This window comes from Pocillopora verrucosa, chromosome 13 (genome assembly GCF_036669915.1).
Source record: "Pocillopora verrucosa isolate sample1 chromosome 13, ASM3666991v2, whole genome shotgun sequence".
Lineage (NCBI taxonomy): Eukaryota > Metazoa > Cnidaria > Anthozoa > Scleractinia > Pocilloporidae > Pocillopora > Pocillopora verrucosa.
In genome coordinates, this window is record NC_089324.1 from 7,570,574 (window position 1) to 7,595,720 (window position 25,147).

At 36.9% G+C, this 25,147-nt stretch overlaps 1 protein-coding gene across 1 annotated transcript in view; it reads right to left on the bottom strand.

The window, feature by feature from the left end:
* LOC131798321 (pneumococcal serine-rich repeat protein-like) overlaps positions 1-22,603 on the bottom strand; it is a 45,028-nt gene extending 22,425 nt beyond the window's left edge. Inside the window, exons 1-24 of the mRNA XM_066159940.1 lie at positions 22,388-22,603; positions 21,355-21,431; positions 16,635-16,856; positions 15,987-16,178; positions 15,324-15,398; positions 14,731-15,044; positions 13,324-13,849; positions 12,713-12,944; positions 11,989-12,035; positions 10,637-11,488; positions 10,177-10,267; positions 8,992-9,086; positions 8,079-8,298; positions 7,375-7,819; positions 6,650-6,914; positions 5,275-5,481; positions 3,989-4,232; positions 2,980-3,027; positions 2,749-2,781; positions 2,488-2,559; positions 1,374-1,427; positions 812-904; positions 556-585; positions 1-372 (exon numbers count right to left, since the gene is read on the bottom strand). Of these exons, the coding sequence (XP_066016037.1) occupies positions 1-372; positions 556-585; positions 812-904; positions 1,374-1,427; positions 2,488-2,559; positions 2,749-2,781; positions 2,980-3,027; positions 3,989-4,232; positions 5,275-5,481; positions 6,650-6,914; positions 7,375-7,819; positions 8,079-8,298; positions 8,992-9,086; positions 10,177-10,267; positions 10,637-11,488; positions 11,989-12,035; positions 12,713-12,944; positions 13,324-13,849; positions 14,731-15,044; positions 15,324-15,398; positions 15,987-16,178; positions 16,635-16,856; positions 21,355-21,431; positions 22,388-22,488 (4,907 nt within the window). The 5' untranslated portion in view covers positions 22,489-22,603. The remainder of the gene's footprint in view (positions 373-555; positions 586-811; positions 905-1,373; positions 1,428-2,487; positions 2,560-2,748; positions 2,782-2,979; positions 3,028-3,988; positions 4,233-5,274; positions 5,482-6,649; positions 6,915-7,374; positions 7,820-8,078; positions 8,299-8,991; positions 9,087-10,176; positions 10,268-10,636; positions 11,489-11,988; positions 12,036-12,712; positions 12,945-13,323; positions 13,850-14,730; positions 15,045-15,323; positions 15,399-15,986; positions 16,179-16,634; positions 16,857-21,354; positions 21,432-22,387) is intronic.
* Between the last annotated feature and the right edge of the window lie 2,544 nt (positions 22,604-25,147).

Consider the following 25,147-nt stretch of genomic DNA (forward strand, 5'->3'; position numbering starts at 1 on the left):
CTTGACGAGGTTGATACACTCGAAGATGTCGACACTGACGACGAGGTTGATACACTCGAAGATGTCGACACTGACGACGAGGTTGATACACTCGAAGATGTCGACACTGACGACGAGGTTGATACACTCGAAGATGTCGACACTGACGACGAGGTTGATACACTCGAAGATGTCGACACTGACGACGAGGTTGATAAACTCGAAGATGTCGACACTGACGACGAGGTTGATACACTCGAAGATGTCGACACTGACGACGAGGTTGATACACTCGAAGATGTCGACACTGATGACGAGGTTGATAAACTCGAAGATGTCGACACTGATGACGATATTGAAGTACTTGATGACGACGGTGATGATGAGGAGACACTGAAATATCGATTGTCACCTCGTCAGTTTTTCCATCACTCATGATAATGTACATTTTAAAATTCAAAATCTTTCCTAATCAGAATTGGTATTTGAAAACCATAGTGACTAAACTACTAATACAATGGTGTAGTTATGCGCAGTTGGGAAAAAGATACCCATAAGGAAAAAAATTCATCATACCTTGATGACGATAGGCTTGACGAAGAAATGCTAAAGAAAAAAATAGTGATTTATTCTCTCCTTAGAATCATCAATATCAGCAATGTACATCAGTGTCAAATTCCAGTTTTACAGATGTGTTAAACTGTAATGTTCTATGGAAGAAATAAGCCTTAGGGTTTACACAAATAATGGTGTCCATTTCGTAATTTTTATCAATAACAAAAATATACGATCACTGCTCACTTAAAGTGAAGGAGTTTTAAATTGTTTCTACCTTGTACTTCCTGATGACAGTGAGGTGGAGACAGTTGTAGAAGACGCACTGGTGGAAAGTGATGATGTGGAGTATGTAGAGCTTTGTGGGCTGCTGGAACGTATAATAAACAAAATAAAGTAATAAACTTATTAAGATTATTTAGGAGGTAGCTAACAAACATAACAGAGAAGTATACTGCCTCTAGCATATTCACGTATTTCCTTCTCTTCTTTAGCCATGTAAGTAAATATAGTTCTGATTCCTTTGTGCCCTACATCCATAAGGCACTTGAAAACAACCTTGTCTATGAAAGAGCTTCCAGCGATTGAAGTAGGATAATACACCATAACACGAATTTTGACCTTTTCTATTCTATTTCTTTAAGTGTTTACCAAAGGTTATTGAGATATTTAAGAGCGTGTATATATCTTTGGGAACCTTACCTTTTATTTTTGCTATCGTTGTTTTGTAATGATGAGGAAATGTCTCACAGTCGATACTGACGACGATGTCGATGAACTCAACGACAACTGGTGTAACTTAATTTGGACTGAGTATATACATTTACCGTTACACGTACCTTGAAGACGTTGACACTGAAGAGGACGTGGAAACAGAACTTGAAGTTGATGCACTAAAAGTAAACAAACCCATTGTGAGCATCGGATTCCTTCAAAGGCTGTTTTAAAATGAGAGGGTAAGTTTCTGAAGAAACTGTACTGCTGCTGTGTGAAAATATAACAGGGTAATTTGGTGTTATAAACTGAGTTTATAACCTAAATTGGCCACCGAAAATAGTTTCGAACTTTAGCCCTTCGTCAGAGCGAATAGCGAAGGGCTAACGTTCGGAACGTCAGCTTTGAAGCTCTTTACAATGGCCAATTTACGTTATTAACGCTGTTTAAAATGTTCGATATTACGCTCTAATCCAAGCAAAGTAAAGTGAGCATTTTCCAGTTTGGGACATAGTATAATTTTGGATTAGAGATTCTTCTACCCTGTTGCAGCTGGTGTTGAAACACTTGATGAAGTCGTTACCGACGGTGAAGTCGACGCAGCAAGAACCAAACAAGACTTCTCAGATGTGAGTCGCTTATAAAATTGTAGTTTTTTTGTTGTTGTTGTTTTTGGAGTTTCTGTCATTTACCAACTTTAAAATATGATCATGAGTCAATCTTGTCTCCTTTTTTTTTTTTTTTTCATAGATATAACATTATCATTGGAAAGCTTCACGAAGCCTTGAAATAAAAAGGAGTGGTTAAATTAGAGATGTCGAGGTATATAATTCTGATGCTGGAATCAAACTGGAATCAAAAATTTGAGGAGTGATTCCGTTTCAGACCAAATGCATGCCTTTCAATCTATTTAAATATAGTATATGCAGATTATCCTTTGTTGCCAGATATGAGTATCAAAATGTTTAAATAAGTTTATGCTATATTTCACTATTTTTATACTCTTTCTAGCTAAATTTAAGTGATTATATTCTATTCTAGAATTCTTTGTAATTTTACTGTAGTAATGGTAATGGCCAAATCGACAGCTTTCGCTTTTTTGGTAACCATAAACTTTTCCCTTATTTCCTGTAATCCTCCATTTCTTACAAGTTTATGATTTTTTTAAAGTACATGAAATGTGTGTAGCTGAAGCGTAAATAAATATAAATAAATAAAATTGTAAAAAAATAGTATTACCTTGAAGAAGTTGATAAAGACGAGGATGAGGATGCTGATGAAGATGTCGAAATCGAACTTGAAGTGGACACACTGAAATGAAAGATTTTCAGCGCGAGCTTTAAATGAGAAAATTATTTTAAAATATCTCTTAATCTGAAATGGAAAAATTTACTGATGGTGGATTGGTCGCCCTTGCAGAACGCAACCGTGTAAAAAATTCAAAGATAGACATTTGAAATAGGCATTCGCCAGTTTCCTTAGGTGTACACATTATATTACCTTGATGATATTGAAGACGAAGTGGAGATTGAACTGTTTAAAAGAAAAAGAAAACAAAACTTATCGGAAGAATTTCATGGTTGATGAAGACAGGTTGGTTGATTATAAAAAAGAAATTAGAATATTGGAATATTAATATAACCTTAAAAATTAAGTCTCGCCTCTAACTAAAATTATTTTCACATGTATCAGTCAAAGAAATACATTTTGAAAAGCAGCAAACTTTATTACCTTAATGATATTGATGACGAAGTGGAAATTGAACTCGACGTAGATACGCTTTAAAAAAGATAGAGAAAAACCATCTGATTGGAGTTCTCAAAGAAGGTAACATAGTACTGTATAATGGGCCGAGGGCATAGAGGGTATGTACTTCTGCTGCTCCGCTTCTGTATTAACTCATCTTAATTTTTAAAGCTTTTTCTAATTCTAAAAATCATATAATATTAAATATTTATATGATATGTTTGTATTTGATATCTAGATTTTATTGTCCATATGTATTTCGATGGTTTTTTATATATGTATCAAACGCTCATTTGGTATATTTGTCGCAGTTTCCTAAATCAGTTTTCAGCTGCTAAATATACAAACCCAAGGTTATTTATAAAGTGAACATTGGTGAAGAAGGTGGAGTCACAAACTAAAATTGATCGGAAAATGAAGTGGTGCAACCTCTAGAAAATTTGTAAGTAACAATGTAACAGTCAAAACAGTTTTTTTTTGTTTAAAATCTTTGCCGTCTTGCACGATGATTGTGAAGTTGAAGATTACAGCCTTAAGTTAATCTTATCAATCCCTAACCAAGCCAGCTCCTTGCAGCTTTTATTAAACATTTTGGCGTTTTTCTCCATTACCAAGCTTATCTATTCTTTGAAAATGTAGTGATCTGCTCGATGCAAATAGGTTTCAACATCTCATATTGTATAATAACCCTTTTCTTACCGAGCGAGAGGATTGTCCAAGGTCATGGCAATACGGACCGAGCGCAGTGAGGACCGCACAAAAACTACCTAGGGCAATATTTCTACATACGGCTGTAGCAATTTTAATAAGTAGTTTACTATATGACAGTCGAAGTCAACTTGTTTAGTTTCTGGTTTTCGCGAACAAAAAATAAAAGGCCCATGACCGTTTGCATGGAAACAGTCCATATGGCAAAAAACTGAGCCAATAAGAATCATTTACTTCCGGGCTACCTTCCCATATAGTAATGTACCTTACATGGTTCTATACCAACCTTGTACTTGACATAGATGAACTACTGGTGGACGTACAAGGCCGGTCGCAATCACCCTTCTGCTCAACGCATTTCTTTCCATTGAAGTATGTCCCATTAGGACATGAACAACCCTCAACTCTTGTTCCACGACAGCATCTTTCGTTCGCTACAGGACATTCGTCATTTATTTCGCAAGCAGAAGGAATGGTAATGTTTGCTTCATATCCACCACTGTTTGCACAGGGTCGGCAACAAGGAAGCTCTGTTAAAATATGGACCAAATTTATGCTGATTGTTAGAGAAATTTTTAATTAATTGTTGAAAGTAATCCAAGATTGCACCTATTTTGCCTATTTTTGCCACCTTATTGGTTTAGTACATTTACCCTAATTGCTACGTTGATTAGAGGTGAGGCTGAACCAATTGCGACCTATTCACCAACGTTTTGAACATTCTAAATTCCAATTCGACCTGAAACAGTAGACAAGAAGAGACACCTCGTGAAATCAGTGTCCACTACTGAAATCTCATCCCATAATGTTTCCTTACACTTCAGGTAGAATGCTTCATTTCATTTTTCATTCATCATTATCCTAGAAGGTTGGAATTTCATTGATTTTGGTCATTCCATCAAATGGTACTCTAATGAACGAAGGACACTGTCAATAGCTCTTAAAATCAATGATTTAAACTAATAGTGGAGGTAAGAGTTGCAATGCTGCATACCCTTTTCGGACTGACATCAAGACATGACAGCCTGTCTATTCCAGAATGGCATAGACTTATAAATGACAACGTTGACGCATCCAAGCTAAAATGTCCCCAGGCTAACTTTGAAAAGAGGGAGTAGACCATTTGATATCTATATCTGGCTTTAAAAAAGTAAACACGCGGACCCCGCCACTCAATTCAAATGTCAGAAAACAAAGCACTGCGTTCACAAATTGTCGCTGCTTTGGTAATCCGTCCTTCTGTTTTCATTGTGCCCTCTCTTCAAGTCTGATGAAACGATTCGAGTGTAGCTCTTCATTGAGCTTGGTGATAGCTAGGGGGTGTTTGAAATGACTACGTGCACGGTCGGATTTTGTAGGAACACAATAAAAAAAGATAAATCTCAATTTTCTCTTGGAACCTTAAGACACGACCAGTGTCATAACTTCATTCAGATTTTTAAATATAACGGAGAGAAAAAATCTATTTCAGGAGTTTAATAATCTTTCTTTGTTTTCTAACGAGGCGAGTTGATTGGATAGAAACATCATATAGCAGTATTATCTTTAAATGTCACTCTATCCAGCACTTACCACAAAATCCTTCTCGACGCCACGTGATTGAGATTCCATGCTGATTACAAGCTCTCACATAAGTGGCAATAGCCGCACAGTAGCATGCACAGTCGCCTCCTTTGTTGCACAAACATGTTTCGTGAATACAGGCGTCATAATATGCCTGTGGTGGAACAACCGCGTGACAGGCGGAAAAGTTCTTGTCCGACATGAGCATTCCACATCCTGCATAGAAAAGTGAGACAGACCAAGGATTAATTTTGTATTTATAATGGTAATTGGACAGAGGAGTCCAATTCGGTCTGTAATCATACCAGTGATTAACAAAATCGGACGACCGCTAAGCGGGAGTCCGATTTGTTAATCACGAGTATGGTTACAGTTAGAATTGGACGACAAGAAGTCTTGTTACCGATGAATGAAAACTGTGACAAAATTTGAGAAAGAAACTAGAAACGGGGTATACGTTTTCAGAAAAAAACAACAACAACAGCTAACTGGGGAAATGCGAGACAACAGCGCGCGCACGTTACGCTTACACAAGTATGACATTTCAATTGTCCCTTTAACTGCCCTGTTACACTGTCCAATTACAAGCAGGACGCGCTCACTGTCCTATAACACTGTCCAATTATAAGCATGGCGCGTACACTGACCTACGAGTGCTCAAATCGGGCTGGTGATAACCAATAACGTTCGAGAATTTTGTTATAGTTTTGATTACTACATGTAATAAAAACTTTGATATAAAGGGTAGTCATAGTCAAAGAAAAAAGACCAGTTTTCAATTGAGTGTCGAAAGTAATACTGCATTGCTTTACTCCACTCTAAAATTCGTCCAGAAACTTTGCACTACTTTCTCAACCAATCACATGCACGCGTTTTCCTGCACTTTGGGCAGTTCGCTTTGTTATTACTAAACGAGAGTGAATGTATGAAAGTCATATATTTGAACTGTGGATAAAGACGTGAATATGAAAGCGATCTTCGCAGTAATGAACACTACTTGAGCAGTTGTGAAAATAAGGCGAGTTTTGTTTGGCTCTTTAGGGTATTTTCCCTTATTTATTGCCCGTAGTGATTACTTCGGTTTTGCTTTTACGATATTATATACTTGTTTTTGAGCATCTCTGTAAACATCTCTAAGGAAACTTGGAAATTTATAAATATAAAACTTTCTGAGTTACTTCATATTTTCCAATGTTTCCAACTTTTCGATTAACCTATGTTGCCATTGCCGTCATTGTTCTTTCGAAAATCGTGGCTGTATCATAGTAATAAACAACTCCCTGATCCATGGGACACCAGAGATGAGAGCTAGAGCAATTTAGAGATACTACGACACTGGTGAACACTGGTTAAGTTTCCTTTATAAAATACCCTTTCAGCTCACCTTTTACTGCCCAACTCAATCGGTCAGTGTTATTTACACACACTTGCCAATAATCGGTGCTTACACTATTTTCGCATACAGGGTCAGCGCTACTCCTCCAACTATCACCAAATTCTTTAGGGGTCTTCGCGGGTTCGTAATTCCGTAACATAACGTCATCCCCATCCTTTCCGTTAAAGTTACCGCAAATTCCAACGAGTTTATCTTGATTTTTAAACTTGGAATTGGGGGTAATGTAGACTCGGTTACCTTTGTCGAATTTCACCTGTAGTAAGAGACGGAGAATAAACAAATTCAAAGTTGTGATGTAACGGTAATATTAGACCTTCATGCAGTTGAACAAAACGATGCTCAAATTCTACATAATTTTCTCATTCCATAGCTTATCATATCTTTTCGAATAACTAGCTGATGATTGGTTAGGGTTTGTCAGCCTCAACCTTCAATTTTCAATCCCAGTTCTCAAGTTTTTACCAAACAGGAATTCTGAATTTCAATCATGATTGACTGCCGAGGATAGAAGAAGGCGGCTGTTACGATGAAACGGCCAAAACATCTCGAAATAAAAACAAATAAATCTAAACCAACTGCAATGATAGTCCTTATGACCTGCAGAAACTGGCTATTATTAAAACCTCTGAGTACTGCTCCACATAAAGCTTAAAAGGAGAACTCTGCAAAATGTGATTAATCAGGAAAATAAAGTTACAACAATTTTGACAAACCTCAAACAAGGGTTTGAAAGGCTCGTTCGGGTTGAACACCCGCACGATGATAAATAATCCCATGCTGAAAATCTCTGCATTGTCTAACACACTTCTGGTGCATGGTTCAGGGTAGGTCCCAGGTACATATTGTGTAGACGAGTCTTCGGTTTCGATTTTTATAGTCCTCTGAAAGAGTTCGATTGATCCTTCTCCTGTTTCAATCACTACTTTCTTACACATTTGCAGCTCTAGTGAGTCCACGCATGGCTCGTTTGCAACGCTGACCGTATTTTTGGTGCCCTTTATCAGCATGAGTTGGTATTCGCAGAGTTCGAGGCTACTAAATCTGATCCATCTGCCGTCAAATGTTCGGTAATGCTCCTGACCGAACGCAGCGCATTCGTATTCAGGTAGTGGATCAACACCAGGCTGAGGAATCCATGTTCGTGCGCCAGAACATTTGCTTTAGGAAAAGACAAGATTAGTCGTTATGATTAAAAGAATCACCTTGGAATGTGTTCTTTCTTAGGCTTTTAACTCAAATTTCACAATAGTTACGCTACTTATATTTTATTCCATTTAAACAGTTTGCTATATTCGTCACTAGAATGATTCAGAACATGGTGAAGCGCAATAAGACCCCTTGAAAATAACAAGCTAGACTCTCCCTTACTCCTTTTTCCCCACCACCTACATCCTACCTTTGACGTACTAGTACTTACGTTGAACATTCCAATGGTGAAGGTTCGCCTTTTTCGTAATATTCATTTTCGTGGATGCATCCACATTGGTCCTTCTGGACGCACTTCTTTTTGTATTCATTCCAGTAAAGACCATCCTTGCAGTGGCATCCAGGTTTGTTATCCACCGGAACACCATATTCCAAACCCAAACAAGTACGTCCAAATGAATTGTACACCTGATCCTCGGCTTCACACTCAACTAGAAGGTTTCATACAATGTAAAAGAGTTCGTGTTAGATTTAAAAAAACTTGCAATAGACCTTGAGCTCGATTGCTGTTTCCATGAGTCAATTGATGTCATTAAAAGCATCATTTTCAAATTCAGTGCTTTGGGAATACTGTATGATTAAAATTCATAAGTCTGCATTTTAGAATCAAGGCATGGGTTTGGTTTACGGTGACTACTGAAGGGCTTGATCTAACAATCGAATAACATAGCGGTCAAACATCGGGCATGCACAGATCGACTGAATTTAGCCAACAGGGCTCCAAAATTATGCGCATGATTTTCAAGGAATAACCAACAACCAGAGTAACGCAAATTATGAGAAGAAAAAATTGACCAACGTTTAAAACAACTGTCAAATAAGTCAAAGGCAGGGCAAAGAAAACTCGACACTCAAGACCAAGCTTTTTGATAACGAGAAAAAATGACGATTTACCATTTGGTTTCGAGCTTCATCGAAAAAGTTATATGCTTTAAAACACAGACGGGAGACTTAGATGCACAGCCATTTCCTGTGACGAAGGGAAAACGGTCAATCGCCGAGATACCATTACAACGATGCATTGTATGTGTTAATGATATTCATTCCTAGCGATTTTTGTCCCCTATTTTTTACAATCTTTTTTCTTTGATGTCGTTTTATGCTTAAAAGTAAAATATACCAACCCGGATGTTCTGCACATTCATCTTCTTCAATACACTCGTTTCCCCTCAGAACCGTGCCGTTCTTTTTACAAAAGCAACCTTCTATGCATCCACGACTGAAAAGGAAGAAAGGAAATAAACGAGCAGTTTTTACTTGCTAAAAATAAACGAAAAGGTATTTTTTTTGAGGGGCTGTGCGGAAGTACTGTACACTTTATTTTAATGGTCTTGTTATGGTTTGGTTAGCTTTGCAGAGTAAGCCCTTCCCTGAAATTATGAAGTAGGATAAGACTAAAACTTTCGTAGTGAAAACCAGAAGCTACAACAAGAACTTGAATAGGTAACCTCTTCTTTTTGTTCATCGCTTTTTTCTCCGTAAATGAAGATTACCTATCCACCGCCCTGATTAGCCTTTTTATGGTATTGGCGGTGAGAGAGTATGTATAACTTTGTATTTCCGTAAACAGTCATTGCGACTCAGAAGAAACGCCTGAGTATAACATCTTTGCCGAATTTATTGCTACCTCAACTTTATGGGAAAATAAGTTGTTTCTGAGCTGCTAAGTAAGCATGACCGTTAAATGAAAGGTAAATGCACAATGACCAAAGGCTCATACTCACAAGTACGCTAAAACCCTTTTACTTCATCAGATTTGTTTCCAGAAGGTAATCAGTGCTGTTCCAAACTCGTAAAATGTACATTAGATGACTAGGGCTCAGATGGGCTTTGTGCAGCTGACATGTCAATTGTGAGGATATGACATACCTTGAATCCATTTAACTAACAAATTTTTAAGATTATTTAGCAGATCTGTCAGCTTGAATCGGCCGGATTGATTGACGTTGCTGGTTTTTAGATAACTGAGATACTGCAAGCGACTTAATTGGCCTCTGACTAGGGTTTATTGGTTTATTGTTTGAGAAATCTTACATATTTGGTCGATGAACGGTAGACCGTCAACCCCACTCAGATTTTTTTTGTTTTTTTGTTTTTTTTTAATGGTATAAACAATGCAGTATAATGTAATAGACCAAAAGGAACATGAAATATTAACAAATTATCGTTTTTCCTTCGTAACTGGTTTTGTGTTCAACCCTATACCCGCTTGAATTTCAAGGTTGGTCTTAGAAGGTAAGTCCTTGCCTGTACTTTGCCATTTAGGGGCGAACCTTAACACCTGTAAGCTACAAAGCTGTGAGACTTACTTCTGGCAAGCTTGTTTGTTTTTAAGATCCCCACATGTCTGCGGGCAAGTTGCATCACAGTATCTGAACTCTTGATCACTTGGACAACTCGCTGCAAGAAGAAATAAAGTAAGCTGGCAGAAAGCAAAGAAGGACAGAGAAACCCATTTAGCAGATCATGTACATGAACGAGCTGACTCGGTTGTGCTTCATTCAAACTTTGTGTTGAACTCTTTATCAAACTGATATTGGAAGAGCTAGTAATTATTTGATCGCACTCGAGTGAGTTCAAGGTTTTTGGCGTATTTGGCAAAGACTTGTTGTTGTTAACTTCTCATTTGGGAAAATGAGAAAAATTTAATGTTGGAGACAATCTCGCTCCTCTTCAAATGAAAACATCTTTAGAAGTTACCTGTGTAGGACCTTCATTTGAACACGAGAATGAAAACATAAAAAGAATCAAAATAAAAGATTTACGTACGCTCTTGACATAGATCTATGACCTCTCTTCGTTGCCTCCATTTGAGCACCACAACACCTTTATCTCCGCAAGCTTTGGCGTATCCGGCTATGACGTCGCATAGACTAACAGAGTGCCTACAATAAGCTTCTACGGCATTTTCGTAAAAAACTTCTTTTGGCACCTCTGACCAGCAGGCTTGAAACGGACTGTCTCCGTTAATTAGAATAGAGGCGTGCTTTTCGGCTGCAGGTTCAAGCTCATAATTCCGTCTGCAATAATCCAACTGTGTGGGACTAGCGAGGGCAGGGTCGTCTCCCAGTTGATTTTCCATGCATTTATCTGAATTTTCATCGTAGAAGTTCAACCATTTCTTTAAGAACTCGTTCGGTGTGGCGGCTTCCCCCTTGTCGGGTTTGCGGAAATCATCGTTGCCGTTTCCGTTGAATGTACCGCACAGACCACATGTCTGATTTTGTAGATCAGGAGACACGGATAAAAAAAGGTTTTGATCGGTTGCGGTCATTTGAAAATAGCGAGTGGACAACACTACACTCTTTCCACCAACGTTTTCCACGGACATATCTTCATCCAAGGAACCGTGGGTTACAAAGATTTGGGGATCTGATTTGAGTTTCCTGACAATTTTTATAGCTGTTTTATTTTCACCAAAAATAACATCTATGTCTTGACTATTGCAGAACGGACGCACGATGGTTTCCTCGCAATCAGTGTTTTTTATTCTGATATCAAATTCAGATTGTTCGTTGTGACAGTGTCGCAGCAAATGAAACTCACAATCCATTGGGAAAACCCTGTACCTTTGGCCATCAAACGTCTTGATATTGGTACTTCCCAGAATGGTACATTCACCTTTTAAAAAATCCACATTTCAAACAGCTTACAAGTGCTATTTCATTGTAGCATTAGTTTAGTTATCTTTTCTTGTCTTATTTTTGTCTACTTTTGTCTAGGTTTCAAGTCAAATGTGTACGATCTCGTTTTTTATCACTTCTACCGACCAAACAAAACTGAGACCTAAAAAAAACCAATACAATATCTCAACAAAGCTATATAATCTTTTAGAAGAGAAAGACGGATCTAAGTAAACGGCAACTAACCGACACCGCTTAAAGAAACTAAAACTGGCAGCTTCGCTAAGGAAAAAACACCATAATGACGACAAGTTCAAACTTAATCAAGTCTTGATAATGAAGAAGAGTTTTTTATTTAATAACTTTATTACCAAATAATATTCCCTATTCATCATTTTGATTTCTCAGTTGGCCACTCTTCGCCTGAGTTCTTTAGTCTCCAATCTTGATCGAGGAGACAAACGAGCTTAAGCATAGGAAATATGACATAATACCCACCTCTACAAGGAATGGAAAAACAAGTCCACTTTCCTCCTTCGCACTTGCTGGAAAATGGAAAATACTTTTATAAGAGATGTTTAGAGGAAAGTGAAATTCTTTAACGCGTTTGGAAACGAGGGTTTCCTCTCTCCCGGATTAAACACAACGTCATCTATTTGTAGAAATTGCAGCTCACCAGAACATTTAGTGGTATGTTGAGTAGGTAACTTGACTAACGGAATAACACAAGTCACGAAGTTGGAAATACCGGCGCTTACTTAAAGGAATGGATATTTTCGCTGCCCAAAATTTGAGTCTCCAGAATATAACGTAAAGGTAAAGTTTCAGAGAGAAGCCATGGTTTACTTTTTTTCTGAAAATTGCATGTTTCTTAAAGAATATAAGATGTTGCAAATTCCGTTTTAGAAAATAGTTCCGTCTTAATTGAAATACTACCACTCAACGACTTTGGCTTTTAGGCTTGATATTTTAAGAAACGAACTTTTAAACGTATTAGATTTTTCCCTTGGTCACGAAGAATACTTGGACGGTTTAGCATTCGGGTCAAATCCCGCTGATAACTAGCTTACACTGTTTGCCATCATAACTCGAGTTCAGCTATTGTTAAAGAAGGCGGATGGTTTGCTTCCGATTCTTGCTAAACAGTTTCGAATATTATTTCATATTTATTTATGTAATCAAGTCAAAACCAAATACGCTGCGTTAGAGCTGTTCAGCTTACCAGGCTTCGCAATCTTCGTAACGAAAGTCTCCGTGTTCATAACGTGTGTTATCGTGGTAACAGGAGCATTGAGACTGCTTCACGCACTTCTCTCCGTCGTGCCACATCTCAGCGGGACAAGTGCAACCTGGCAGGCATTTAGCGGAGCATTTTAGTATGTCCACATTTTTGCATGTTCTAGGACATCCACTGGCACATTCGCTGTACTCCATAGTTGCTGGACAGGTTTTTTCTGAGTGGCGAAAGAAAACAACACTCTTCAGATGGCTTAAAAATGCAACCGCACACTTATTCGTCTAAGCGAACGAATTATTTGTAAATTCCTGGGTAACTAGTTGATTGAGCTGTCACCAACCAGCCAACTGACTGACTGACTCAGCAAATGGCTGACTGTCTACATGTTCGGGATGTTAATTAAACTCAAGGACCGATTCACTAAGTTGCTGACCTGAGTCTTGAGCGACTAATTGATTGAGTTGCGAGCGAACGACCAACCAACTTATTGTCTAACCCGGCTCACTTACTAACTGGTCATTATCTGACGGAAAGAATAGCTGAACAAATGACTGACTGCTTGACTTATTTGCGTTTGCAAAATGCGTTTTACTTACGACAGAGGTTCTCTGATCTCCAGGTCAATTCTGTGTTATTCCAACTGCACTGTCGACTGTAGAGGGACAACATCGCACATCTTGTCTCATCGACTAAGAGAGGTGCTTTGACGGCAGTAGCGCAGACGTCTAATATGCACATTTTTTTGAAGATTTCAGGATCCACCACGCTATGGCAGGCCTCGAAGTCTTTAGTGTCCAGAATTGAGCACAACTTTCCCGCCTCAGACTCGTTTTCATCACAGGTGTCCCCTATCGTAATTTCATCTGACTTACACAGGGTGTTGCCAGGGGAGTATATGAAACTATTAGCGAAGTCGTACACCTTTTTCATTAACTTTTTTGTATTGGATTTCAGATCGTCAGTGTCGTCGTCATTGAAACTTCCACACAGCCCAGACGTGTCCCACTTTGACCTGACTGCCTCTGGCAGGCGGATGTCTACTGACCTTTCTCCGTCCCATATGACTGTGACCCTATCTTTTGTGGTTACAAGGATATGATGCTCTGCACCTTTGAATGGAAACTAGAAACGAAAAAAATTACTCTTCCTGAGGGAGTTTTGAAATAGCTAATTTTCTTGTTGCCATTATTTCTTCTTGGCACTCGCTTATTCATTCACAGTACAATATAATATGAAATTACTAGATATTCTTCCCCGCTTGGAATTCCTAGAAGGCGAGCAGCGCCGCGTGGGCTATAAAACCTTGTTAGTGTCCGACAGGCGCGAGTTTAAATTTCTTTAAATTGATAAAATGTTATGTGCCTGCATGTGCACTCTACAGTATCTTAAGGATAGCCTGTGGATCACTCATTTTGAGTCAGTTGATGTGACGCAAAAGGAAATCTCAAAGGAACATGGTCTTCTTTACGACAAAGTCCCTCTACCTCTTACCCCTAAATTTACTCTTTACTTTCAATTTAGTTCGCCCATCTTCCTTCAAGGAGCTTTTATCACTTTACCGGAGGATTACCAAATAGTTTTAATCTTGCGGTCGGCCATATGGGAAATGATTGTCTTGGGTAAAACTACGAGGGAGCGAAAGTATATGGCCTTTATTAACCCTTGAATGCAAAGTTTTAGTTTGACTCGAGAGCATCAAATCATTCCAGATTCTTTTGAATCAATGAATTTTTCCCACCCTTGCAGAATTTTACTGGTATTTTCAGCTAACGTACAAATCTCAGGCAGCTTGTTGCGTAGTGAATAAATAATGTGGAATTTGATGGTAGTTTCTTTCCTTAAAGATGCATAGACTCCATCTTCAATAGATAGTGGGGAACGTATTTCCCGGTGTTGTGGCCTTGCCTTTAGATTGTATGCAATGTGTTCAAGCCCCCATTTAAGCTAGTTTTAAGCTGAACTAGGCGAGCCTGTCAAAATATCGCGAATAAATAACTACATACTTGAGCTTGAATGTGTACTGCTTCAGTCGGATCTCTGTACGGAAATGAGACTGGAGAGCCTCCAACTTTGACATCAAACTTTCCACCTTTCTTAGGTCCAAGTTCAACGCGGACGCCGTGAGCGAAAAGAAGCACGGACTTCTGACACGCTAACGTGGGGTCGCATCCAAAATCATTTTTTAAGACTACTTTCAAATAGTCGGGATTATTCTCCAATTGAACCAGGGTGTAATCGCATTTGCCGTGAAAGGCATAAGTCACGTTATCAAAGGTGTTGAAGTATGCGTTTCCAAAGACTGAGCAAGTTGCATAACCTGAGAATTCGCAAAAAGATAGTCGACGTTACGTTATAACCTTAACTTCAGGAAAAAGTTGAAAGAAGGGAGAATGTGGATGGAGCTCCTTCCAGAGTTCAGAGTAGCATTTTAGATGGGTCATATTGATAAGCTGATATGTTTTAATAGTCTAAGCACTTGCCTACAATATAATTTGCTGATTGTCTAGGATGTAATTACATGGTAATCCTTGCTGGGAGTTACAAAGATCCCAGGAATGATCGCTACGTTAAGGAAAAAAATTGTTTCAAAACTTACTCTTTATCGCCCCCTTTATCGGTTCTGTAAATTTGAAGCCACCAATGGCTTCATCGCCGAAGATAGATCCTTTTACTGTGAAGGTCAAGCAGGATAAAAAAAGTGAGGTATAATTTCAAGGCATGGCCATAGTTGTAACTACATTAGGACATATAAAAAATTAAGGTCACCCTCTCTTACAAATTATTCATGAAATAAATGTATTCTGTAAACGACGGAAAAGCATCGGTAATCAGGACATTACAGTAATAAGCACGTGAAAGTGGGTACATACTTAAAGATAAGAAACAGCCGTTATTCAATAACGTCTATTGAATTTTTTTGGTACTTTTTGAAAAAATCGATTTAGGTGATCTTTGAACCTTCATTTGAGTATTTGAATCTTTTTCTCTACCTGAAGCTATTCTCATACTAATAATCAAAATACCATGAAAAAGTGGGAACGAGAAGCAATGATATAAAAGCAATCGGAGAACATTTTTTCAGAGTTAGACAGGATCTACCCAAAGATCTACATGTTTCTGTAAATGACTCATAGAGGAAAGGCAAAATTTATAGACATAGGGATTAAATTACCTCTCACTCCTAAGGAAAAATCTAGTAAGAATGGTGATCAAACTTTCGAACAAACTAATGTCACGCGACCATGAAGTGCATACTTACAGTTGTTCTCCGCTAGACAGTCTTTCAGAGTGGCATATCTATTTTCGTTTCCGAGACAACCTCCGTAATCAAACTGTAAGCACGAGCGAGTATCAGATTTGAAATACCAGCGCTTTTCAGTTTTAACATTGACTTCTCCAAATTCCTCCGGCTCCCATAGTTTGTAACAAAGACCTCCTGTTAGTCTTGGTACTAAAAGAAAAAGGAAATTCTCGAAAAATGTATCTGAATTTAGCTTCTAATCAGTTCCATGATGAAATCACGAAATGTTTGAATAACTAACATAAGATACCATTTCGAAAAAGTTGCACCGACCTTAATAGAGCCACTGAATATGTCATCCTAAATTTGCGAATAAGTCTGTTTTTGTGGCCACTGGTTGGACAAGATATCACTGAAAAGGTTCTGGCAACTGAAGGCAGATTGCCTTTGACCAGTGGAACAAACGTGTAACTTTCTCTGTTTAAGATTTTATGCTTTTATATTATTATCATTTTTTATATTAATATTATTTATATTCATATTATTATTATTTTCATTGTTAATATTAATATAATCCTTATCGTTCTGAATCTCACATTTTGCGGAAAGAGTAATTTTGTACGCGCAAGTTTTTCGTTAGAACCATAAATCAGCGATAAAACTTACTACACTCGGTTACACAGCCTCTTTTAGTGTAAATAGAGTTGTTATCGTCACAGTTCTGGTGTAGTTGCACTAGATATCTGAAGCAATGGTCGGTATTAGCCGAATAGCCACGTTTCCGCAGGATACTGTCAATGGCTTCCAGCAAAAAAGCCTTGTTTACTCCTGAATCTGGTGCCAGGGATGATGCCTGTTCTGGTTTTAGTGGCGATGACGCATCCTCCACTGTGAAGGCGATAAGACAATATTAAAGGATTTACCAACAAGAATACATATGTTTTTTTTAAGGCTAAAAGGCTGATTTGGGTGGACTTTTCTCTTTATCCTTAAACCAATTGTGCTTACACTCTTACGGAAATATCGAAATTGAAATTGACTAAAGGTTCAGATATCACTAAGAGCATTCTAAGTCTCAGATATTGTTAAGAACATTTCAAGCGTATTGCAATTTTTTGTTAATTACCTTGGTTAAACCTTTCAAAATTAGTGTTCCACAAAACTAGCAAGTGAGACGATCAATCGCTCACTACGGGAAAGTCTGTCCATACTGTACTATTTATATGTAATATCTTTTAAACGGAAGATTTCCCTGCAAGCTTCCGCTTGACATCACTCTCTGCTGAAGTTTTTTCCTTTTTAAAAAATTCAGTCCATTTAGAGTCTTGCCACTTTTCCAAGGCAGGTAAGATGATAAGAAAACACCGTTATGCAATCAATTAGGTAACATATGCGACTTTTTTTGTAAAGTAAATCAAACGTTTTTTACCTTGGATGGGAGGAGAAAAATAACCTGAACATTGCTCAGAAAGCAAATATGAGAGTGAAACAATTCTCAAACAAAATAAATTACTTTTGAATTAAGCCCTTGAATGGAGGACTGGTATTTCAATGGAGGAATGTTCGAAAGAAAAAATACTCCGTGCTGTGAGTAAATCAGAATTCTTTAGAAGCAGAAAAGTGCTTTATTTTTGTATATTCTGGTTTTTATAGCACAAAGAACTCTCTAACTGAACTCATATTTTCTATGTTTTGGCGGCCTTCTGTCGCTCTTTCTGACTGCATTACCAACCATGTCCTAGACTTACGAACTTTGACAGTCCGCCCCACACAATTTTCATATCTTGCAAATAGGTAAACAGGATTCGCTTAATTTTGCCCACAGTCACTCTCAGTGATATAACATAAAATTTTAGAGCTCAGTAATGCCAATAGGGGGCTATACTGCTGTTAGAAGCACAAACCTTAAGTTCTTGCGTGTGCGAAACCTCACTTCTTGGCCGTTCGTTACTTTTTAGACGAACAGAAAATTGTGCAACTGTTCGTGGAAAAATCTGAAATTTATTTGTACCCAGGTCTTCTGTCAAAATGGAACTTTCAAGACGTCCACATTTAGTTGTAAAATCTAACGGGCAGTAGAATTTTCCAAATGCAACACAGTCTTACTTGGAGTTAGTACGTTTGGTTTGATTTTTAGCCTTGGACAGCTTTGTTTTGTGAATGGAAGTAGAGTGAACTCCTTACTTGAAACCTCACCGTAACTTAGCTTTCAGTTATCCAATTAGTTTGGACTCGAACATGTTAACGAAAATGAATTTTTTTTTACATTTTCCCAACGCCAGCAAATACCGAAATTTGCGTTTAATACTCTACCCTCAAAGCTTCTCCAGATTCTAAAAGCAGCATCTTGGATTGACCTATGCCCTTGACTTCAAGACCAATTTTTTTTTCGGCCAGATGGGTTGCCATGTTTTCTTAGTTGTAAGGCCTCGCTGTGCGTACTTTGCTAAAAAACTCGACGCGACAGTACAGTATATCTCCATGCATTCGAGAAATAATTAGGTCGAAAAATAGAATTATTCAACTTGATTTTGCTGGCGAAAAAAGGTTTGTAAAATGAGTTAGGCATGTCAGACGTTTTAGAATCTTCACTGAACAATTCAAAGAAATTAATTAAACAAAAGATAGAAACACGTATCATAGAAGTGTCTAAATCTTCGGAAACAGCCTGCCGCTTTTTCTAGGCTACTCATCTGAAATGCGAAGAATCAGAGATATATGAAAATAAAAATAAAGCAAGCAACCAACAAAAAAGTTATGTTTCTGAAATCTTCTAAAAAAGCTCAGAGAAAATAAAGTTTGAGGCACAAAACTTGCCAGGAAAATCAGTTAGCTGGCTCTTTTTCGACTGATCTTGGACCTCGCTGGTTGAGAGGGCAACGAAAGAAATCTATTGAAATGTGAAGTTGTTCACTGCCCAGACCCTAACTTGCCTCATGTTTTTAACAAGCCTCGTTTGATTTAATTTTCTTCTGAAAGTAACGCACTTTCATGCGAGGAACCAAGTGTAATAAGGATGTCAAAACTCTCGCTTATTTCACATTCTAATATCGAAGAGCATCCAAACTGATACTTTCTCGCTTTGATAACCCCCGGCAGTAGGACAAACTCGTGCTTCTGGGAAGAATTAGTAGGGTGGACTACTAATTTTGATGTGGATTATGCGATTATGTCATGAAACATGGTAAGAATATGAAAAATTTTTTCTTTTTTCTTTTATTTCAAACAATGAAGCAAGCACTGGAAAAGTAGAATGATTTGACACAAAATTTGAAAAAAAAATTCCAAAAAAAATTGGATGAAGATGATTGACTGAGACTGTACACTAACCCAGTAAATACAATTTTTCACCTTCTTTCTTAATCGGAACCACTTTAAAACACCTCCCACATCTTGGAAATTCCGAAATTATACATTTTGCGGGTTACAAAAGCGATTTAAAAAAAAAAGGAAAATTGATTTAGATTCTGGAAAAATATCAAAACCAATAACAACTTGGCATCTAAAAGCGAATCCACAGACCTTTGCTTTTGGATGCCAATGACGTTTCGATCTATTTTGGCCGTCGGCGATTACTAATTTTATCTATACTCTCATGAAACTATTACGAAACAGCACAAATTGTTTTCGAAAAGAAAATCGGTTTAGACTCTGAAAAAACCCATTTCAAACCATTGGTACTGAATTTGACTATTGACTATCGAGCCTTCTTTAAAACGTTTGTCAGCGATAAGGTAGCTACAGAGAACTGGTAGAAAACTGTCTAAAAAAACAGCGAAAAAGAGTTAAAGGTTGTTAAACTGTTTCAAATATTTCAAATGCTTTAATTTTTTATTAATATTTATATTTCAGACTTTGGTATAACTGAATTTTATTCACCTAATATAGTATCTACCAGCACTTTAAATATATATTCCTTAATTTAAGTTCGTAGAGATGCCACTGTTAAGAATAAATTAGCGCCAAACTTTCCATTCTTTAACCAATTGATTTAAACGTAAATCGATCCACCGACCAAGAGAAAAGAGGCAAGAAAAATTCAAGAGATAACGCCAATTGAACAATTTCTAAAATGAGGAAGCGATTGAACAACATTTGAAATAAGGAGAAAACCATAGATGTACCCGATTGCAATCTGAAATTCTTTAAATTGTTTTTGTCGTTATTATTTTATCGAGTTTATCTATGGTTTTTTTGTGAATTTAATGGATGATGCCCAAGGGTGATTTTCTCTTAAACATCGTCAAGGTTTGCTGCCAATAATCTGCCAGTTTAACAATGGACCCGACTGAATGCTCCAATTAGGAGGACAAGATACCCTCAGAGAGATTCGAGTTTTTTTTTGCAGGAAATTGGGAATCAATTGTCTTGATTTGGTCTCGCAGCATGCATTCAATACAGGGTTGAGGTCCTATTGTAAACCGGCAACACATTCTCGCCGCCCAGGTGGCGAAAACCTATGACCTGTTAGCGCACGATAATTTGGGAAAGAAACGACTCCATTCTATGCAAGTGAAAGTCGTCGATTGACTACGTGATGTGTTATGCAATTCTCCTAAATTGACTTCAAAAGATTACAATGTTCCTTGGAAAGGTTTTGTACGTGATCTTAACGCTTTTATCACGGACAAAGTTTCTGGCGGTAACAAAGCAAGGCCTCAAAAGGACGTACAAGAGACATGGTTATTAAATGAAATAGTAGTCTACAAGAAGAGGCGTTTAACGAGTTGACAAAACGCTTTGTCTCAGCGTTTGGCGTTTCTTCCTGCGTGCCACTCTACTCTCTCGTTTTTCTCTAAGAAAAAATAATTAAAAATTCTGGAGATCCTGTAGAGGATATGATTAGGAAATAAACCAGTACTCAAGGTCTCATTTGATTCACGTGAACAGCTCGTGGGATTGTCTAATTGAGGAACGTAAGTATCATCGAAAGATACTACAACATGAACATCAAAAATGTTTGTGAAAATATATCTATAGATATCTAGAAGAATATCCTTAATAAAGCTCAGAACAACAAACTTCTCCACAACTTTTTTCGCTTTTTTTCTCATTTCTTCTTTCAGCTAAACAGAATCCACTCAAAGTCTCTGCCTAAGGGGTTGCCATGTAAACTGAAAATTTAAAACAAACCTGCAAATGCAATTATGCAGTTACCTCCCTTGATCCGATAAATTCATACCACTCAGATATTTTTTTATCGGGTAAAAGAACAGCTTGCTTCAGTAAAATTCGACAGTATATATATATATATATATATATATAAATATATGTATATATATATAGCAATTTCATACTATTTTAAAACGGTAGAAGTTTCATTTGCCTTAATTGTCCCATCCCATGCAAAATGTTACTAAGGAAAATATTTTTCGCCGATACTTACGGCTTCTTAAAGATCGTTGATTTTCAAGTTGTACAAGGCTATCGACTTCTGTTTCAAATGTCTTTTCCAAAGTATACCTGGCGGACAAAATGTCGAATAAATTTTCAAACAAACATTTCAAGAATCTAAATTTCATAACCTGATAACTAGTAACAGTAAGAAAATGCGGTAGTTAAGAACAGATGAGTCGAATTTTCGCAGAGAACGAAAAATAAAAGGTTGGAATTTTCTGAAGAAGGTTGATTTATTTAACATTTAATTACAAATAGAAAAAATATATTTCTCCCTCGCAACCTGGATGATGCTAGAAATCGACCCTCTGGCATCAATAAAAATTTCTTCATTCCGATAAGAGTTTCTTTCACTCGGTTGGAATATTATCATGACTTTTTTAGTTTTCTTTTACAGGTGAAGAGGCTCAGTAAGTTTTAATAAGCCTCTTTATATTCGTTTCACTGATCAGTTAAAACCCTCGGAAATAATGAATTCATCAACTGAAAATTTCGACCCACAAAAATTTAAGCTTCTTCGAGGGTGTTTATTCACTCCAGAATGATATTCAAACATAGTTATTTATTGCATAACATATGTTATCCTTAGGTATAAGAAGCGCCTGAAAATGGCTTTGAATTTTGCGACAAATTTTCGCGAGACATTAATACTAGTTTCCAAATTCTTGATATACAGAAGAACTTTTATATGATTAAAAAACGCTGTTTCAGTGAATTCACAGGGTTTACCACATCAAATCAATTGCTCTGTTCATTTATTCTACTCGCGTACCCATAAAATGAAACCCTCAAAATAGAAATATTCGCTTTTTCCAGCGAGTTTTATGTCATAATGTATAGATCCTAGATGCGTTTAACTCCTAAAATTATTGGAAAATAAAACAGAAAAGCCAAAAATTGACAAGAGGAAATTTATGCGATATATGAGGCGGTTTTTTCACTAAAATAAGAATTAGTTTGCCAATAAATTTCATACAGTAACACTGAAGTAAGAATGAAAAAAATATCGTTTTTACACTTACCCAAATGCACTGACTGTTTGTATTCCTTCTTGAAGCAACGCAGCGAGAAGAGCTAGTAATAATACTGAAGTGCCCAGCTTTAGTTTTACTCTTTGGAACATTTTAATAAACAACCACCTTACTTCTCCTTTAACTAGGGAACCTTTTTTTAATTCTTTTTTACCGAACTGTATTTCAGAGGAAAGAAAATTTCCCTGTCTGATATGAAAAGTTCGTAAGGTCTACCCCTAGCCGAAGCTTAGTGGAGTATGCTTTGAGTAAACGAATTAGAGGGTTCTAATATGGGTAAACATTCTTTTCCAAAACTTTAAATATCTTAGTGATAACCCACAAGTCTCACTCCAGGTGATAGCAATCCTTTCAATTCACAATTTTAAAGTTTCCTTGACAATATTCAAAACTTATCTGTCCAGAATTTATTTCTTTAAATTTCTAAAGAGAGTAAAAAAAAAAAAATACGTTGGGTCCTGTATTTTATTTTGGTTAGGGTTTTTTTTGCCACAATAAACTTCCAGTGAAGGAGTGTATTCGTTACTACACTACGGAATATGACGGAGAAAGTTGCATTTAGTTTGGCCTGTAAGTGATATCTTGAAGTGGCATCTCTACATCGGGACAAATCCTTTTGTACCCAATGACGTATTTTGCAGCAACAACTTCATAAACTCTCCTTTAATAGTCGAATAATTTTTGCATGTTCTCATGTTTCTTCTTCTTTTATTTTGAAATAATTAGTTATGGAAAAACACAGTCATATTAAAATCAGTAGGTATCGTCCATCAGTCCGTGCTCCTACGAACAACTCGTACAAAACAAAAAAATTTCGTTTTTAAAAAACAATTTCAACAAACGCGTAAACGCAAGATATTGCAATTTATATGTAGACGGCTACAGAAAAGAAAAATTGATATTAGCAAATTAAAAAGTATGCAGAAAACAAAAAATAAAAATAAGCCTTTGGTAAATAGGATCTTGCCTAAAAACTGTTGCGTTTCCCATCGATGAAAAACACGAATATTTTCATTCGCTGTATCATTCCCTACCATAAGCATTTTTAGAGTGATTAAAATCGCCCATTTTAAGTCGTTCCAAGTTGAAAATGTGTTCCTGATTATGTTTATGTAATTTTCAAAATGCGAGACCATTGAAGACTTAAAGTCACAAATCACTTTAAGTTTATACGAAAACGCTCAAAGCAATCAGTGGGAAACTGTAATGACTTCAAGATGACAGTTGTGACCAATTTAACGGTGAAAGAAAACTAAATATAAAATTCAGAGATTATATCAAACAGATGAATTGAAATGATCTATGGCTTCGATTAGTAAGTAAAACGGATCTTTATGTTTAGTGTTAAAGCACTCATTAGCATTTAAATGGAACTTTTAAACTAGCCATTACTGTAAGAATTTGTAATCACGAATTGACAGATTTCTGTCCCTTTTTTGTTCGCGTTCACAAAGACCTTTGCTTAGCCATTGGCTTTTTACTTACAAGACTGTTGGTGACCAAATTTCACAACACCATTAAATTGAAAATTCTGCATATTCTTCCAAGTTCAAACCAAAAGATTATCGGAAGAATTTTATTTATTCAATACAAATGGAAATTAAATTGTACATTCACATGAATTCGACCGAAACTGTTTAACATGACGAAGAAGCATTAATTTTCTTTTTCTTTAATTGTTATTTCTTTCATTTCATCGAAAAATTCGAAAGAGTTCAATGACGGCGAAAATGCTAATTCTCCTTTCATGTTGAAAACGAATTTATTTTTGTACCTATCATTAGTAGATTTGACGCTTAGTTACCATTTACAAATATTTCATTTATGTCAGACGTCAACAGCTACTGTGAATTAGGATAATTATTTTTTCAGTGTTTTCACGAAGTGCTTTCTTCTTTCATCTTAAAATTGCTTCGCTTTTCGACAGTTTCATATTTAAAAAAAAGAAGGTTCAATGGTTTGCAGTCCCACTTAAAATCTTTCTTACGTTTTAAAGAAACAGTCACAAGACCTAGGGAATACCTTTTATTCCGTAGAGCAAAATACCAGTAAGGAAATAAAAACTCGTAAATAGAGGAGAATGGCATGGTGTCTTCAACTTCTGATGCTATGATATGTAGGTCAGCAAATGAAATACCATTACAAGTGAATTAATTAGTTGGCTTACGCGAAGTTAAGGGCTTAATCATATCATATTTATTATTTTTGGTCCAAATTATTATAATTTTCCCCGATAACAAGAAAGAGTTGAGTTGAGCTTGGAATTAGACTCCTCTCAAGCTTATGGAAATTATCCATCACTTTCACGTTATAACGTTCACGGTCGCCACGTAATTTGGGTATCGCTCTGAAGAACTTCACAAAATGACCTCGAATGACCAATCAGGTGAAGCCAATCACGTGTTATCAAGGCGTCTAACAGGAGGTGAAAGTTCTCTTGATTTCTAACATGGTAGACGAAACTTCTAGCAAAAAACTGATGTGATTTTGAATCGTGATAGTGATGGCACAGAATCTTGTAGAAAACAAAAAAATTTAGTTTTAGATAAAAGGAAAAAGTGTGACCTAGCATTTTGTGGAAAAGCATGGTACCAAAAAGTTTTTAAGTGTATTTATAACGATTGCATCGAAATCAAAGTCCTCTACGTGAACTATTTGTGTTTATTTAGGAATTGACCAATGAAGAGAACGAACCACGTGAAAATAACGCGTAGTTCACGTGCACGAGTCCTCTCTATCATGAAAAGTTGT